This window comes from Salmo salar, chromosome 14 (genome assembly GCF_965601325.2).
Source record: "Salmo salar chromosome 14, fSalSal1, whole genome shotgun sequence".
Classification (NCBI taxonomy): Eukaryota; Metazoa; Chordata; class Actinopteri; order Salmoniformes; family Salmonidae; genus Salmo; species Salmo salar.
Window position 1 is genome coordinate 82,463,982 of NC_138304.1, and position 15,304 is coordinate 82,479,285.

Consider the following 15,304-nt stretch of genomic DNA (forward strand, 5'->3'; position numbering starts at 1 on the left):
CGCCTTATTCAGTCTCATCTGAAAGTTGTAAATTCTTGGTTATCTTCACGAACCCTGGCTAACAAGTTGAATCAGCAATACAAAATTTGGTTTAATTATTTATTTACTAAATACCTAAATAATCACACAGAATTACATCTACACAGAATGGATCATACATGGATTACAAATGATGTCATAAAGGAAAACGTCCCTAGCGGACGGAACAGATATGATGGCTGGTTACAAAGAGGGTGTTGGGTTTGAGTGTCTCTATTGGGCCGTAGGCAGCTATGCTATTGTAAATACAGTATCTTATGCATTCTAAATAACTGCCCATTTGAAAAAGGAAAATGCAATAAATATTTACTCTGAGCTGTGCTTCGGTACATTGGTCGTAGATAGAAGGCCCGGGTTGTCCAACATGGATCTCTTGTGCTCTGAAGAATGTCTCTGGTGGTAAACTGGATACGTTGTAGTATCGTTGTTTGTTAGACTGGATACATCGTCCGTCCTTTCCTAGCCCACGTTTACAGCGGCTGCTGCTAACTCAACGGCTAGGAGGTGTCACTTCTGGAGTGAGTAAGAGTTCAACGTTTCATACCAAGTTGCCATACTTTTAAGCTTGTGCTATATTCTGGATGGTATAGTCGAAATTCATCATTTCAGCGTGTCGATCATCACCTTCACATTGAACACGATGATAATTTAGTTAGGTTATTATCTGAGCCCATTTAACGTAAGACCGTCGTCCTCACGACCTCGGAACAGGAAGTTAGATTTTCGTCAACGGGTTTATATAGTGGTGAAGAGAAGGACGTGTTTCATAGTCTACAAGCAATGTCTGTTTACTTGGGCGGGGCCTCTGAGTGAGCAGAGTTTACTCTATGACAACCAATTCTCTCCTTTTAGAAGCTAAAATTACATTTAATCTTTCCACAAATAGTTTCATATTTAAACATTTAAATTGTGCAACAATTCCATGTGAATCTGATAACTATAATGTGTAGACTTTCCAAGATGCAGTTTGTCGTCCTGTCATCAGTAATAATGTCTCAGACACCAACTGAACTGACATCATATTCATTAAGTACCAATGCATATTTTCAACTGGTTGGATTACCGAAATATGGTTGTTTCCCACCTTTTGATGTTACCAGACTCTATGTTAACAAAGGGATTTTCAATAGTCACATAAGTAGAGTAGAGAGAGGAAAAAGGGGAAAGGTATTTATGGGGGTCATAAACCTCCCCAACAGGCCAACGTCATGACACTAGTCAGGATCGAGGGAAAGATGAACGGAGCAAAGTACAGAGAGATGATGAAAAACTGCTCCAGAGCTCGCAGGACCTCAGACTGGGGCAACGATTCACTTTACAACAGGACAACAACCCTAAGTACACAGCCAAGACAACGCAGAAGTGGCTTCGGGACAAGTCTGAATGTCCTTGAGTGGCCCAGCAAGAGCCCGGACTTGAACCTGATCAAACATCTCTGGAGAAACCTGAAAATAGCTGTGCAGCGATGCTCCCCATCCAACCTGACAGAGCTTGAGAGGCTCTGCAGAGAAGAATGCGAGAAACTCTCCAAATACAGGTGTGCCAAACTTGTAGCATCATACCCAAGAAGACTCCAGGCTGTAATTGCAGATTGAACTGCTGCCTCCAGGGGTGATGGCACTACTACTGGACAAGCCCCCAACACAAATACATTATTTGATTGGCTTTCTATTGGTTTCTGTCATTTGTTTACCTTTAATCTCTGCAAATATGGTCAACACATCTTATGAGTTGTCCATCTGTGATGCAGCATCACACACCACACGCTATGACACTATGACTAAAGCAGCAATTTGAGTTGGCATATTTACTGACAGTTGACATTTTTCAGTGTTTAGTCACTCTAAGCATGTGTAGCAGTCGTGGTCACTGTTTTCTTGTTCTGTCTTGTAGTTTACATTTTACATTTTACATTTACATTTTAGTCATTTAGCAGACGCTCTTATCCAGAGCGACTTACAAATTGGTGCATTCACCTATAATATCCAGTGGAACAACCACTTTACAATAGTGCATCTAAATCTTTTAAGGGGGGGGTTAGAAGGATTACTTTATCCTATCCCAGGTATTCCTTGAAGAGGTGGGGTTTCAGGTGTCTCCGGAAGGTGGTGATTGACTCCGCTGTCCTGGCGTCGTGAGGGAGCTTGTTCCACCATTGGGGTGCCAGAGCAGCGAACAGTTTTGACTGGGCTGAGCGGGAACTGTGCTTCCTCAGAGGTAGGGAGGCGAGCAGGCCAGAGGTGGATGAACGGAGTGCCCTTGTTTGGGTGTAGGGCCTGATCAGAGCCTGAAGGTACGGAGGTGCCGTTCCCCTCACAGCTCCGTAGGCAAGCACCATGGTCTTGTAGCGGATGCGAGCTTCGACTGGAAGCCAGTGGAGAGAGCGGAGGAGCGGGGTGACGTGAGAGAACTTGGGAAGGTTGAACACCAGACGGGCTGCGGCGTTCTGGATGAGTTGTAGGGGTTTAATGGCACAGGCAGGGAGCCCAGCCAACAGCGAGTTGCAGTAATCCAGACGGGAGATGACAAGTGCCTGGATTAGGACCTGCGCCGCTTCCTGTGTGAGGCAGGGTCGTACTCTGCGAATGTTGTAGAGCATGAACCTACAGGATCGGGTCACCGCCTTGATGTTGGTGGAGAACGACAGGGTGTTGTCCAGGGTCACGCCAAGGCTCTTAGCACTCTGGGAGGAGGACACAAGGGAGTTGTCAACCGTGATGGCGAGATCATGGAACGGGCAGTCCTTCCCCGGGAGGACTGCCCGTTCCATGATCTCGCCATCACGGTTGACAACTCCCTTGTGTCCTCCTCCCAGAGTGCTAGTTAAGGAACCTTCTGTGGTTTATGGTGAATTACTGAGCAATGATTCATCTTTTCCCCTAAAAGATTACTCTTGGTGTTCTTCTAGTTGTTTACCAGGATTTGCTAGTGTAAGGTTCAAAAGAACTTGACTGTGTCAACCTGAGTTACATTAGGGCTGAGGCTGACTGACAGGGACTTTCACATACACATTTTCTTAGCCCAGTCTTCATTAAACCTAGGTTAAATCTGACCAAGGTGGCTTACCCTTGTTTCACACAAGCACTTGTTAACCCTGGGCTAACCAAACAACAAGCAGTAGTAGAGTAACATGGAGGTAACCATCATCTAGTCAGTTGGCTACATCACAACACACACTATTTACAATTTTCACCCTTACGAACACACCCCCACAATATTGCTGTCTATCTTCCCGTTTCACACTCCCACACATTTCCTTTTGTTTTCTTTCCCTCAGACTAGTACTGTATTTATCTATTGTGTAACAGTAGTGAAACGTGGTAGTCGTGTGGATTTGCTATGCTTCCTTATTTCCATGACAACAAGTAACTATCTGGAATAAAGCACTCACAGCTGCTAAAACATCCAATGTCTCCATGGTGACCAGGTACAGTGTTTTATGGCCCCCTGTCCACAGTATTGATCAAGGCCCTCGGATCAACCGCGGGGGGGGGGGGGGGGGCTCAGTCAGTCTCAATGTTGCGAGTTACAATGGGTGCAATTTTGAAATTTGATTGTGGATTAACAGTTTTTCTCCTATGTCAGTCACTGATAGTCAGTCAGTTAGCCCATGTCAGCTAAATATTTTTAGATTGGTAAATTAGTCTATCTAAACTTGTAGTATTCACGGACGAATAACTGCCAAGGGGGGCCCCCATATTTAAAAAAAAATGTTTTGTCAGTGTGACTAAGATGTCATATTAACAACTGCAAACATTTCTCTCCGCCCTACGGAAAAATGTGTAGAATTGGAGGGAAGTTGCTTTAAAACAACAACAAAAATCTGACACCCTGTGGTAAAATGTGTAGAATTACACAAAATGAACTCTAAAAAGTAAAAGGAATTTTCTACAGGGTGGGGTTTGGCGGCGCAACTGCCACCCGCAGTTCCGATTTTTCTTTTTGTGGCCCCCACCCCATCAAAGTTGCCCACCGTGCTAGATCAGTGGTTCCCAAACTTTTTATGGTCCCGTACCCCTTCAAACATTCAACCTCCAGCTGCGTACCCCCTCTAGCACCAGGGACAGCGCACTCTCAAATGTTGTTTTTTGCCATCATTGTAAGCCTGCCTCACACATACACACTATACGATACATTTATTAAACATAAGAATAAGTGAGTTTTTCTCACAACCCGGCTCGTGGTAAGTGACAAAGAGCTCTTATAGGACCAGGGCACAAATAATAATAAATAATTTTTCTATATATATATACTGCTCAAAAAAATAAAGGGAACACTTAAACAACACATCCTAGATCTGAATGAAAGAAATAATCTTGTTAAATACTTTTTTCTTTACATAGCTGAATGTGCTGACAACAAAATCACACAAAAAGAATCAATGGAAATCCAATTTATCAACCCATGGAGGTCTGGATTTGGAGTCACACTCAAAATTAAAGTGGAAAACCACACTACAGGCTGATCCAACTTTGATGTAATGTCCTTAAAACAAGTCAAAATGAGGCTCAGTAGTGTGTGTGGCCTCCACGTGCCTGTATGACCTCCCTACAACGCCTGGGCATGCTCCTGATGAGGTGGCGGATGGTCTCCTGAGGGATCTCCTCCCAGACCTGGACTAAAGCATCCGCCAACTCCTGGACAGTCTGTGGTGCAACGTGGCGTTGGTGGATGGCGCGAGACATGATGTCCCAGATGTGCTCAATTGGATTCAGGTCTGGGGAACGGGCGGGCCAACCCATAGCATCAATGCCTTCCTCTTGCAGGAACTGCTGACACACTCCAGCCACATGAGGTCCAGCATTGTCTTGCATTAGGAGGAACCCAGGGCCAACCGCACCAGCATATGGTCTCACAAGGGGTCTGAGGATCTCATCTCGGTACCTAATGGCAGTCAGGCTACCTCTGGCTAGCACATGGAGGGCTGTGCGGCCCCCCAAAGAAATGCCACCCCACACCATGACTGACCCACCGCCAAACCGGTCATGCTGGAGGATGTTGCAGGCAGCAGAATGTTCTCCACGGCGTCTCCAGACTCTGTCATGTCTGTCACATGTGCTCAGTGTGAACCTGCTTTCATCTGTGAAGAGCACAGGGCGCCAGTGGTGAATTTGCCAATCTTGGTGTTCTCTGGCAAATGCCAAACGTCCTGCACGGTGTTGGGCTGTAAGCTCAACCCCCACCTGTGGACGTCGGGCCCTCATACCACCCTCATGGAGTCTGTTTCTGACCGTTTGAGCAGACACATGCACATTTGTGGCCTGCTGGAGGGCTCTGGCAGTGCTTCTCCTGCTCCTCCTTGCACAAAGGCGGCGGTAGCGGTCCTGCTGCTGGGTTGTTGCCCTCCTACGGCCTCCTCCACGTCTCCTGATGTACTGGCCTGTCTCCTGGTAGTGCCTCCATGCTCTGGACACTACGCTGACAGACACAGCAAACCTTCTTGCCACAGCTCGCATTGATGTGCCATCCTGGATGAGCTGCACTACCTGAGCCACTTGTGTGGGTTGTTTACTCCGTCTCATGCTACCACTAGAGTGAAAGCACCGCCAGCATTCAAAAGTGACCAAAACATCAGCCAGGAAGCATAGGAACTGAGAAGTGGTCTGTGGTCCCCACCTGCAGAACCACTCCTTTATTGGGGGTGTCTTGCTAATTGCCTATAATTTCCACCTGTTGTCTATTCCATTTGCACAACAGCATGTGAAATTTATTTTCAATCAGTGTTGCTTTCTAAGTGGACAGTTTGATTTCACAGAAGTGTGATTGACTTGGGGTTACATTGTGTTGTTTAAGTGTTCCCTTTATTTTTTGAGCAGTGTATTTAGCCATCTTCCATATAAAACCTTATTTGTTCATCAAATTATGAATAATTCGCCACAGGTTAATGAAAAGGGTGTGCTTGAAAGGCTCCACATAACGCTGCAATGAGGGTTCTATTGGAGAGAGTCTCAGTCTTAAATAATTTTCCACACAGTCTGTGCCTTTATTTAGTTTTCATGCTAGTGAGGGCAGAGAATCCACTCTCATGTAGGTACGTGGTTGCAAAGGGCATCCGTGTCTTAACAGCTCGATTTGCCAAGGCAAGAAACTCTGAGTGCAGCCCAATCCAGAAATCTGGCAGTGGCTTTTGATTTAAATAAAATGTTCACAGAACCACTTATTGCAATTTCGATGAGGCTCTCTTGTTCAGATATCGGTAAGTGGACTGGAGGCAGGGCATGAAAAGGATAACGAATCCAGTTGTTTGTGTCATCCGTTTCAGGAAAGTACCTGCGTAATTGCACACCCAACTCACTCAGGTGCTTCTCTATATCACATTTGACATTGTCCGTAAACTTGAGTTTATTTGCACACAAAAAATCATACAATGATGGAAAGACCTGTGTGTTGTCCTTGTTAATGCAACAGAGAAGAGCTCCAACTTCTTAGCCTCAATTTTGTCCCGCACATTGAATATAGTTGCAGAGAGTCCCTGTAATCCTAGATTCAGATCATTCAGGCATGGAGAAAACTTTAGTGAGAGAAACTCGGTATCATGCAAGCGGTCAGACCAGGGGAAATTATGGTGACTAAAGAACTGTAAGCTCGTCTCTCAGTTCAAAGAAACGGGTCAATACTTTGCTCCTTGATAACCAGCACACTTCTGTATATTGTAAAAGCATTAAATGGTCGCTGCCTGTATCATTGCATAATGCAGAAAATACACAAGTTCAGGGGCCTTGCTTTAACAAAGTTAACCATTTTCTCTGTAGTTTCCAAAACGTCTTTCAAGCTGTCAGACATTCTCTTGGCATCAAGAGCCTCTCGGTGGAAGCTGCAGTGTACCCAAGTGGCGTCGGGAGTAACTGCTTGCACGCGCGTTACCACTCCACTATGTCTCCCTGTCATGGCTTTTGCGGCATCAGTACTGATACCAACACATCTTGACCACAAGTCCATTTGATGTCACAAAGCTGTCCAGTATTTTGAAAATATCCTCTCGTGTTGTCCTGGTTTCCAGAAGAGGATGTCTTCCTTAATTGACCCCCCCATAAACGTAACGGACATATACCAGGAGCTGTGCAAGGCCCGCCACGTCTGTTGACTCATCCAGCTGTAACGCATTTAATTCACTGGCTTGTATGCGAAGCAGTAATTGTTTCAAAACACCTCCTGCCATGTCACTGATGCGTTGTGAAACAGTGTTGGATGAAGACATTGTCTGTATAGTTTTTGGTCCTTTTCCCCCAGCATTGTCCCAGCCATATCCTCGGCAGCAGGAAGAATTAAGTCCTCCACAATAGTATGGGGCTTGCCTGTCCTAGCCAGTCTGTAGCTCACCATATAAGACGCTTTTAGCCCCTTATTAATGGTATCTGTTGCTTTTATACATGTCTTACTATTTTTCTAATTGTCATGTTTCTAAATGTCTGCGCAAGAGTGAAGGTTTCCGGCGAGAGAGTAACGGTTAATGTGATTGGATGTTAATTATTTGACTAGGCTACCTGTATTTGACATTGTGTTGTTATTTCGCTGAACACCAGATGGTTCAATTGTATTTTTGGCAGTGAAACGAGGATACTCAGGCGAGAAAAATACCTCACCCAAATGTATAGCCCCTTTGGAAAATATAAATGTAACAGTTACTGTTTGAAAATGTGAAGGGTAAAAAAAATGAATTTTATTTTGCGTAGCCCTGACGGCATTGCGTACCCCAGTTTGGGAATACCTGTGCTAGATGATTACATTCGCAGGTCTCGGGACCTGTGCCAAGGCCTCCTCTCTACCCACATCTTGGTTCATCCCTGGTTGAGTTATGGCTGTGTGTTTATTGTTCCTGGGTAGAGCTGCCTTCCATCCATCCTCATATCTCCCTCCACTTCTGTCGGATCCAGGCATAAGGACGATAGTAAATCCTGCTTGTTTTCTTCCGGCTGCCATTTTGAAACTTTGTTATTAGCATCATTTATGGTGAGCTGCTTGGCGCTGTGTCAGCCTAAGTTGGTTCTTGACATTAATGGGGCCGACAGGAGAGGATGATGGGGTATTTATTGATGATAGTCACACTGTTAAAGACCCTCTGCTTTCCTGGTGCCCCATAGGAAAGCTCTCCCTCTGGGACTTATAGTAGACCTAGTAGCAGGTCAGCCAGGAAGAGAAAGTCTTCCTTGCATTCTTTCTCCCATTCCATCATTGCCAAACTTCAGTGACCTTTCACACGTTACAACACTACTGGTGTCTGGTGCACCCTGAAATACATTTGGTCACTTCCTTTTCCTGAGTCTCTTTCCTGTAGAATACGGTACTGCTGGAGATAATTTCAAATTGTATCATTTGAGACATTTCAGTTATATCTTTCACTTCATACTAAAACAGTGCTCATTTAATTGTATGTATTTTAAATATCTTCTGTGGCTATTTTAAGAACAGATCGTAGAGGATAAATAAACAGAGACAAAAATAGTGTTGACTGTAGGTGTGATATGTGATGTCCTGCTCTGTGTAGTCATACACATCCTACATCCATTGCAATGCCCACTTCATTGAAATGGAGTGATGAGAATGTAGAATGACTAGTACACTATTTCTATGGTCTACTGTCCAATCCGGTGTTGTGTAATAAAACGTACCCCTCTATTGTGTTGCAGTTCTGTGTGGAACTGAACCAGGGCTCGTTGGACAGCGTGAGGAAGTGGAGAGGACCACGGGGGGTCTGGAAGAGTATCGTCTCTGAGAAACCCACAGGACTGTTCAACAAGGTAGGGTTACTGATTACATCACTGCACTAATTAATATTTTTTTTCTCATTCTGTCGGTCTTTCTTGCTTCTCTCTTCCCAACTCTCTCCCGCTCTGTCCCCCCCCCCCCCCCCCCCCCCACAACCCCTCTCTCACATCCCATCTGAAACAGACCATCCGTCTCAATAGTTCACACAGCCATTATCACTAAAACATTTACTAACCATTTACACTCTTGAACAACCTTTCTACACTCATTAAACAGAACCGAGTAAGGGGTTGCTATCAGTGACCAGACGTAGCAAAATAGTTCACATCATCTAAGGCCTGCTGTAGGGATCAAAGGTCTAGTACAGTATGATTTAAAAGGTGGTTGATTTATGAGATCCTTTTTAGAGGACCTTTCAGTTCCCAGAATGTCTGTCTTAGTGGTTTAAGATTCTCTCTGAGATGACACACTCTGTCATCCCGAACCCCAGAAGGAGTAAATAGCAGTGTTTATCCTGAGAGGAAGTTAGTCCTGATATGGACCCTTGATGTAAACTTCAGAGGTATTCTGTGGCGATGGGTCCTGTCAATAAGATGGATAGTACAGATGATGTGGAGGGGGGGGGGGGGGGGGTTGTAAACAAACCCTCCCCTCAGACCTCTAGTACTGTCAGCCTCCCAGCCCTGTCCTCCCCTCTGTCCTCTTGTACTGTCAGCCTCCCAGCCCTGTCCTCTAGTACTGTCAGCCTCCCAGCCCTGTCCTCTAGTACTGTCAGCCTCCCAGCCCTGTCCTCTAGTACTGTCAGCCTCCCAGCCCTGTCCTCTAGTACTGTCAGCCTCCCAGCCCTGTCCTCTAGTACTGTCAGCCTCCCAGCCCTGTCCTCTAGTACTGTCAGCCTCCCAGCCCTGTCCTCTAGTACTGTCAGCCTCCCAGCCCTGTCCTCTAGTACTGTCAGCCTCCCAGCCCTGTCCTCTAGTACTGTCAGCCTCCCAGCCCTGTCCTCCTAGCCCTGTCCTCTTGTGCTGTCAGCCTCCCAGCCCTGTCCTCTTGTGCTGTCAGTCTCCCAGCCTTCCCTGCCTCCCTCTCCTATTCCTGCCTCTCCTATTCCTGCCACTCCTAGTCACTGCAAGCCTCCCAGCCCTCCCTCTCCCAGTCCTGCCACTGCCAGCCTCCCAGCCCCCCCTCTCCTAGTCCTGCCACTGCCAGCCTCCCAGCCCCCCCTCTCCTAGTCCTGCCACTGCCAGCCTCCCAGCCCCCCCCTCTCCTAGTCCTGCCACTGCCAGCCTCCCAGCCCCCCCCTCTCCTAGTCCTGCCACTGCCAGCCTCCCAGCCCCCCCCTCTCCTAGTCCTGCCACTGCCAGCCTCCCAGCCCCCCCCTCTCCTAGTCCTGCCACTGCCAGCCTCCCAGCCCCCCCCCTCTCCTAGTCCTGCCACTGCCAGCCTCCCAGCCCCCCCTCTCCTAGTCCTGCCACTGCCAGCCTCCCAGCCCCCCCTCTAAGAGTCCTGCCACTGCCTCCCAGCCCTCCCTCTCCTAGTCCTGCCACTGCCTCCCAGCCCTCCCTCTCCTAGTCCTGCCACTGCCTCCCAGCCCTCTCTCTCCTAATCCTGCCACTGCCAGCCAGTCCTGCCACTGCCTCCTAGCCCTCTCTCTCCTAGTCCTGCCACTGCCTCCCAGCCCTCTCTCTCCTAGTCCTGCCACTACCAGCCAGCCCTCTCTCTCCTAGTCCTGCCACTGCCTCCCAGCACTCCCTCTACTAGTCCTGCCACTGCCAGCCAGCCCTCCCTCTCCTAGTCCTGCCACTGCCTCCCAGCCCTCCCTCTCCTAGTCCTGCCACTGCCTCCCAGCCCTCTCTCTCCTAGTCCTGCCACTGCCTCCCAGCCCTCCCTCTCCTAGTCCTGCCACTGCCTCCCAGCCCTCCCTCTCCTAGTCCTGCCACTGCCTCCCAGCCCTCCCTCTCCTAGTCCTGCCACTGCCTCCCAGCCCTCCCTCTCCTAGTCCTGCCACTGCCTCCCAGCCCTCCCTCCCCTAGTCCTGCCACTGCCTCCCAGCCCTCCCTCTCCTAGTCCTGCCACTGCCTCCCAGCCCTCCCTCTCCTAGTCCTGTCACTGCCTCCCAGCCCTCCCTCTCCTAGTCCTGCCACTGCCTCCCAGCCCTCCCTCTCCTAGTCCTGCCACTGCCTCCCAGCCCTCCCTCTCCTAGTCCTGCCACTGCCTCCCAGCCCTCCCTCTCCTAGTCCTGCCACTGCCTCCCAGCCCTCTCTCTCCTAGTCCTGCCACTGCCTCCCAGCCCTCCCTCTCCTAGTCCTGCCACTGCCTCCCAGCCCTCCCTCTCCTAGTCCTGCCACTGCCTCCCAGCCCTCTCTCTCCTAATCCTGCCACTGCCAGCCAGTCCTGCCACTGCCTCCTAGCCCTCTCTCTCCTAGTCCTGCCACTGCCTCCCAGCCCTCTCTCTCCTAGTCCTGCCACTGCCTGCCAGCACTCCCTCTACTAGTCCTGCCACTGCCAGCCAGCCCTCCCTCTCCTAGTCCTGCCACTGCCTCCCAGCCCTCCCTCTCCTAGTCCTGCCACTGCCTCCCAGCCCTCCCTCCCCTAGTCCTGCCACTGCCTCCCAGCCCTCCCTCTCCTAGTCCTGCCACTGCCTCCCAGCCCTCCCTCTACTAGTCCTGCCACTGCCAGCCAGCCCTCCCTCTCCTAGTCCTGCCTCTGCCTCCTAGTCCTGCCACTGCCTCCCAGCCCTCCCTCTCCTAGTCCTGCCACTGCCAGCCTCTGCAGTTTGTCAAGGAGCTGTATTGTGTTGTTAAGATGCTCTGGAATGGCGCTATAACTCTTATGCTGCTGCCCTGATCTGTTCACTGCTGCCCTGATCTGTTCACTGCTGCCCTGATCTGTTCACTGCTGCCCTGATCTGTTCACTGCTGCCCTGATCTGTTCACTGCTGCCCTGATCTGTTCACTGCTGCCCTGATCTGTACGATTTCAATTTAGTTTTTATAATGGCTTTTGGTGGTGGGGTGTGTGTACGATTTTTTTAATTTGTTTTTAGTTTGTGTGTGCGTGTGGTATCTGCCCTCTGCATATGGTTTAAAACGCTCTTCTGATTTAGCAACAGCAAGATGGAGCCAGTGGTTATCATATCTGTCTGAGGCTCCACTGCAGTGTCCTAGTTCACTGGCCTTTCGGATCTGACCAACAACTCTCTCAGTATCAAACTGGGCCATCTGCCGCTGGGTCTAGCTATGATGCTGACCGTGCCCCTCTCTTACCCTGCTGTTACCCCCTGTTGCTTTATCTTGGCCAGGTCGCAGTTGTAAATGAGAACTTGTTCTCAACTAGCCTACCTGGTTAAATAAAGGTAAAATAAATACAAATCCCAGCACATGATACCCTCAGAGAGGCGTATACCCTCCCTGGGTGAGAGAGGGCTCATTCAGCCAACAGAAAGGAGAACTGAGGATATCTACAGTATATGGGCCATATATCCCAGGCTCTTTATATTTAGAGGCTAACCAGGAAACACCCTTAGTGATATAGTACAGAGTCTGAGCTCTGGCTTTGGGAAGTTCACTGAAGACTGAGTTGACTCCAATACTGGTTCAAGGGCATCCTGGAAGTTGAACTAGTCTTCTTTTACTCCTGTCTTGTCCTCCCTTCCTCCAGGGAGTCAGTTATTCTGGTTTCCTGTGGGACAACTCTTCAGGGATTGACCTGAAAGATGCTTCGGTCCTGGAGAGTCCTGTCGTCAACGGCAACGGGATGCACCCCCACCCCCGGCCGTATCTCGCCCACTTTTATGTAAGTCAACAAGGAGTGTGTTTTTGGTGGGAACTCCCTAAACTGAAATTACGAACAGAACGCATGACTCATTTTATTACCCCTATCAATACCATTATAACCATATAATGTCCTGCCAGAGAGACTAACATTATGTTAATGGTTAATATGTGACTAGGTTGGATCGTTAGAGATGACAATGGTCAATGTCCACATGAGTGCTGGGGCTTGGGAGTGCAACGGTAGGAACCACCCCTCTGAGGAGGTCAAGGCCCACAGACTGACCTCCAGGATCCAGGACACACTGAAAGGTCAGTAGCTGAAGGTCACCCTATTCTGTCTTTTCTAACCTTACATCCTCTTCCTTTATTCTTGCCATCTTTCTCTTCAGTGGTTTAATGTATTAGTTGAATTGACCTAGTTACAAAGCTAATGTAGCTACATTGCTCATGTCCATCTGTGGTTCATCTGTGTGACAGCTCAGAAGGGCCTGGTGGTGTTGGGAGACTTTGGCTTGCCCCCCCAGAGCAGTGAGCTGGACCAGCTGAGGAAGGAGAGGCTGAGCCCACTGGTGTCCCCTAACATGTTCACCAACATCAGCACCCGCTCCCCCAAGGGATCCCTCTGTCTGGACAACATCTGGGTCAGCAAGTCACTGAAGAAGATCTACGCAGGTACGTCTGTTTGTCTACTGATGTAACTGTGTGTGTCGGTGTAACTAGAAATGGTATGAACGCTACATATTATAACTGCAATAACATACCATTGGCACATGAATGCTAGATTTGAATTTGTCTGTTAGTGTTATGAGCTTGGCTATGGAGGGATTTTAGTGCCACCAGGAATTGAATGTGTTACCCTCTGACCTGTCTATCTCCATGTGTGTGCCGCCCCCTGCAGGACACTGTCTGGTGGTGCGAGAGGGCCTGACCAACCCCTGGATACCTGACAACTGGTCCTGGGGCGGGGTGGTGTCCGACCATTGTCCTGTCATGGCCGAGTTCTTTGTGGACGTGGCGCAGAAGGAGCTGAGAAACAGAGTTTCCGTGGTAGAGAGAGGAGAAAGTATGTCGAAACATGAGCGGTGACTGCTGCTCGCGGTCGCCACGGAGATACAGAAGGGAGGATGTGATATCAGACTGACTTGACTTTGCCCTGGACTGGATCCTACTTTGGTCTGGGTTTTGCAGTGGATCAAAGGTGGATTTACCTGACGAATGTGAATTGAAGCACCGAGATTGCCTTTTTAGTTTCCTTTATCAATGTACAGTAGAGACTATCATGACATTGTTTTGCAGTAAATAATTTAAAACTGATACAGTGTTAGACATCAGTGTGCCAAAACATTTTTAAAATGTATATGAAATAAAAGGAAATGGACATTCCCTTTCTGTGCTCATCTTTGATATGAGATCCAACCACAAGAGCACAAGCATGTTCAACACGATACAAGCAAACACAACTAATGTGAATTTCACATGATTTTGTTGTACTTGCGCCTGTGACCTACAGTGTATTTGGAAAGTATTCTTACCCCTTCCCTTTTTCCACATTTTGTTACGTTACAGCCTTATTCTAAAATTGATTAAATTCATTTTTTTTCCTCAGCAATCTACACACAACACCCCATAATGACAAAGTGAAAACAGGTTTTTAGAATTGTTGCACATTTATAAAAATATATTATTTACATAAGTATTCAGATCCTATGAGGCTCAATTGAGCTCAGGTGCATCCTGTTTCAATTGATCATCCTAGAGATGTTTCTATAACTTGAATAGAGTCCACCTGTGGACATCTCGATTGGACATGATTTTGAAAAGCACACACCTGTCTGTAAAAGGCACATGACAGCCCACTTGGAGTTTGCCAAAAGGCACCTAAAGGACTCTGACCATGAGAAACAAGAGTCTCTGGTCTGATGAAACCAAGATTGAACTCTTTGACCTGAATGCTAAGCGTCACATCTGGAGGAAACCTGGCACCATCCCTACAGTTATCATGCTGTAGGGAGGTTTTTCAGCGGCAGGAACTGAGTGACTAGTCAGAATCTAGGGAAAGATGAACGGAGAAAAGTACAGAGAGATCCTTGTGGAAAACCTGCTCAGGACCTCAGACTGGGGTGAAGGTTCACCTTCCAACAGGACAACGACCCTAAGCACACAGCCAAGACCATGCAGGAGTGGCTTCGGGACAAGTCTCTGAATGTCTTTGAGTGGCCCAGCCAGAGCCTGGGCTTGAACCTGATCGAACATCTCTGGAGAGACCTGAAACTAGCTGTGCAGTAATGCTCCCCATCCAACCTGACAGAGCTTGAGAGGATCTGCAGAAAAGAATGGGAGAAACTCCCCAAATACAGGTGTGTAAAGCTTGTAGCGTCATACCCAATAGCTGCCCCTCAACCATCCGAGACCCCTCCCACAGTCCCCGTCCCCCCCCCAAGGAAAAATAATAAAAAATGAAATGTATTTCATTCCCCACCCCCAAGAAACCCCCCAGTGCTCCAACAACCAAGAAAATTTACTAAAGAGAAAACAACAATGCAAAAAAACTAAGGACATCAAGGACAACTAAAATCATAACAGCAAGGCCAACTGTATATGTTTGAGTGCATGTCTGGCACTATTTACGTGTGTGTGTGTGTGTATTCGAATGAGAGTGTGTGTGTATATGCATGTGTACAAACACCTGCACAGCATCAGGCGAACCAACATTAGCTGTAAAAACACTGCCCCTCAGTGTCAATCAAACATACTTTTTATTATGTTTTATTTTGACTTTATTTTTTA

The 15,304-nt window shown here is 47.9% G+C and overlaps 1 protein-coding gene across 1 annotated transcript in view; it reads left to right on the forward strand.

Annotated features, from left to right (window-relative positions):
• Positions 1–13,900, forward strand: part of LOC106570299 (endonuclease/exonuclease/phosphatase family domain-containing protein 1) — a 31,875-nt gene extending 17,975 nt beyond the window's left edge. The window contains exons 3-7 of the mRNA XM_014142466.3: positions 8,667–8,777; positions 12,402–12,536; positions 12,694–12,826; positions 12,995–13,189; positions 13,416–13,900. Of these exons, the coding sequence (XP_013997941.1) occupies positions 8,667–8,777; positions 12,402–12,536; positions 12,694–12,826; positions 12,995–13,189; positions 13,416–13,603 (762 nt within the window). The 3' untranslated portion in view covers positions 13,604–13,900. The remainder of the gene's footprint in view (positions 1–8,666; positions 8,778–12,401; positions 12,537–12,693; positions 12,827–12,994; positions 13,190–13,415) is intronic.
• Positions 13,901–15,304: the final 1,404 nt, after the last annotated feature.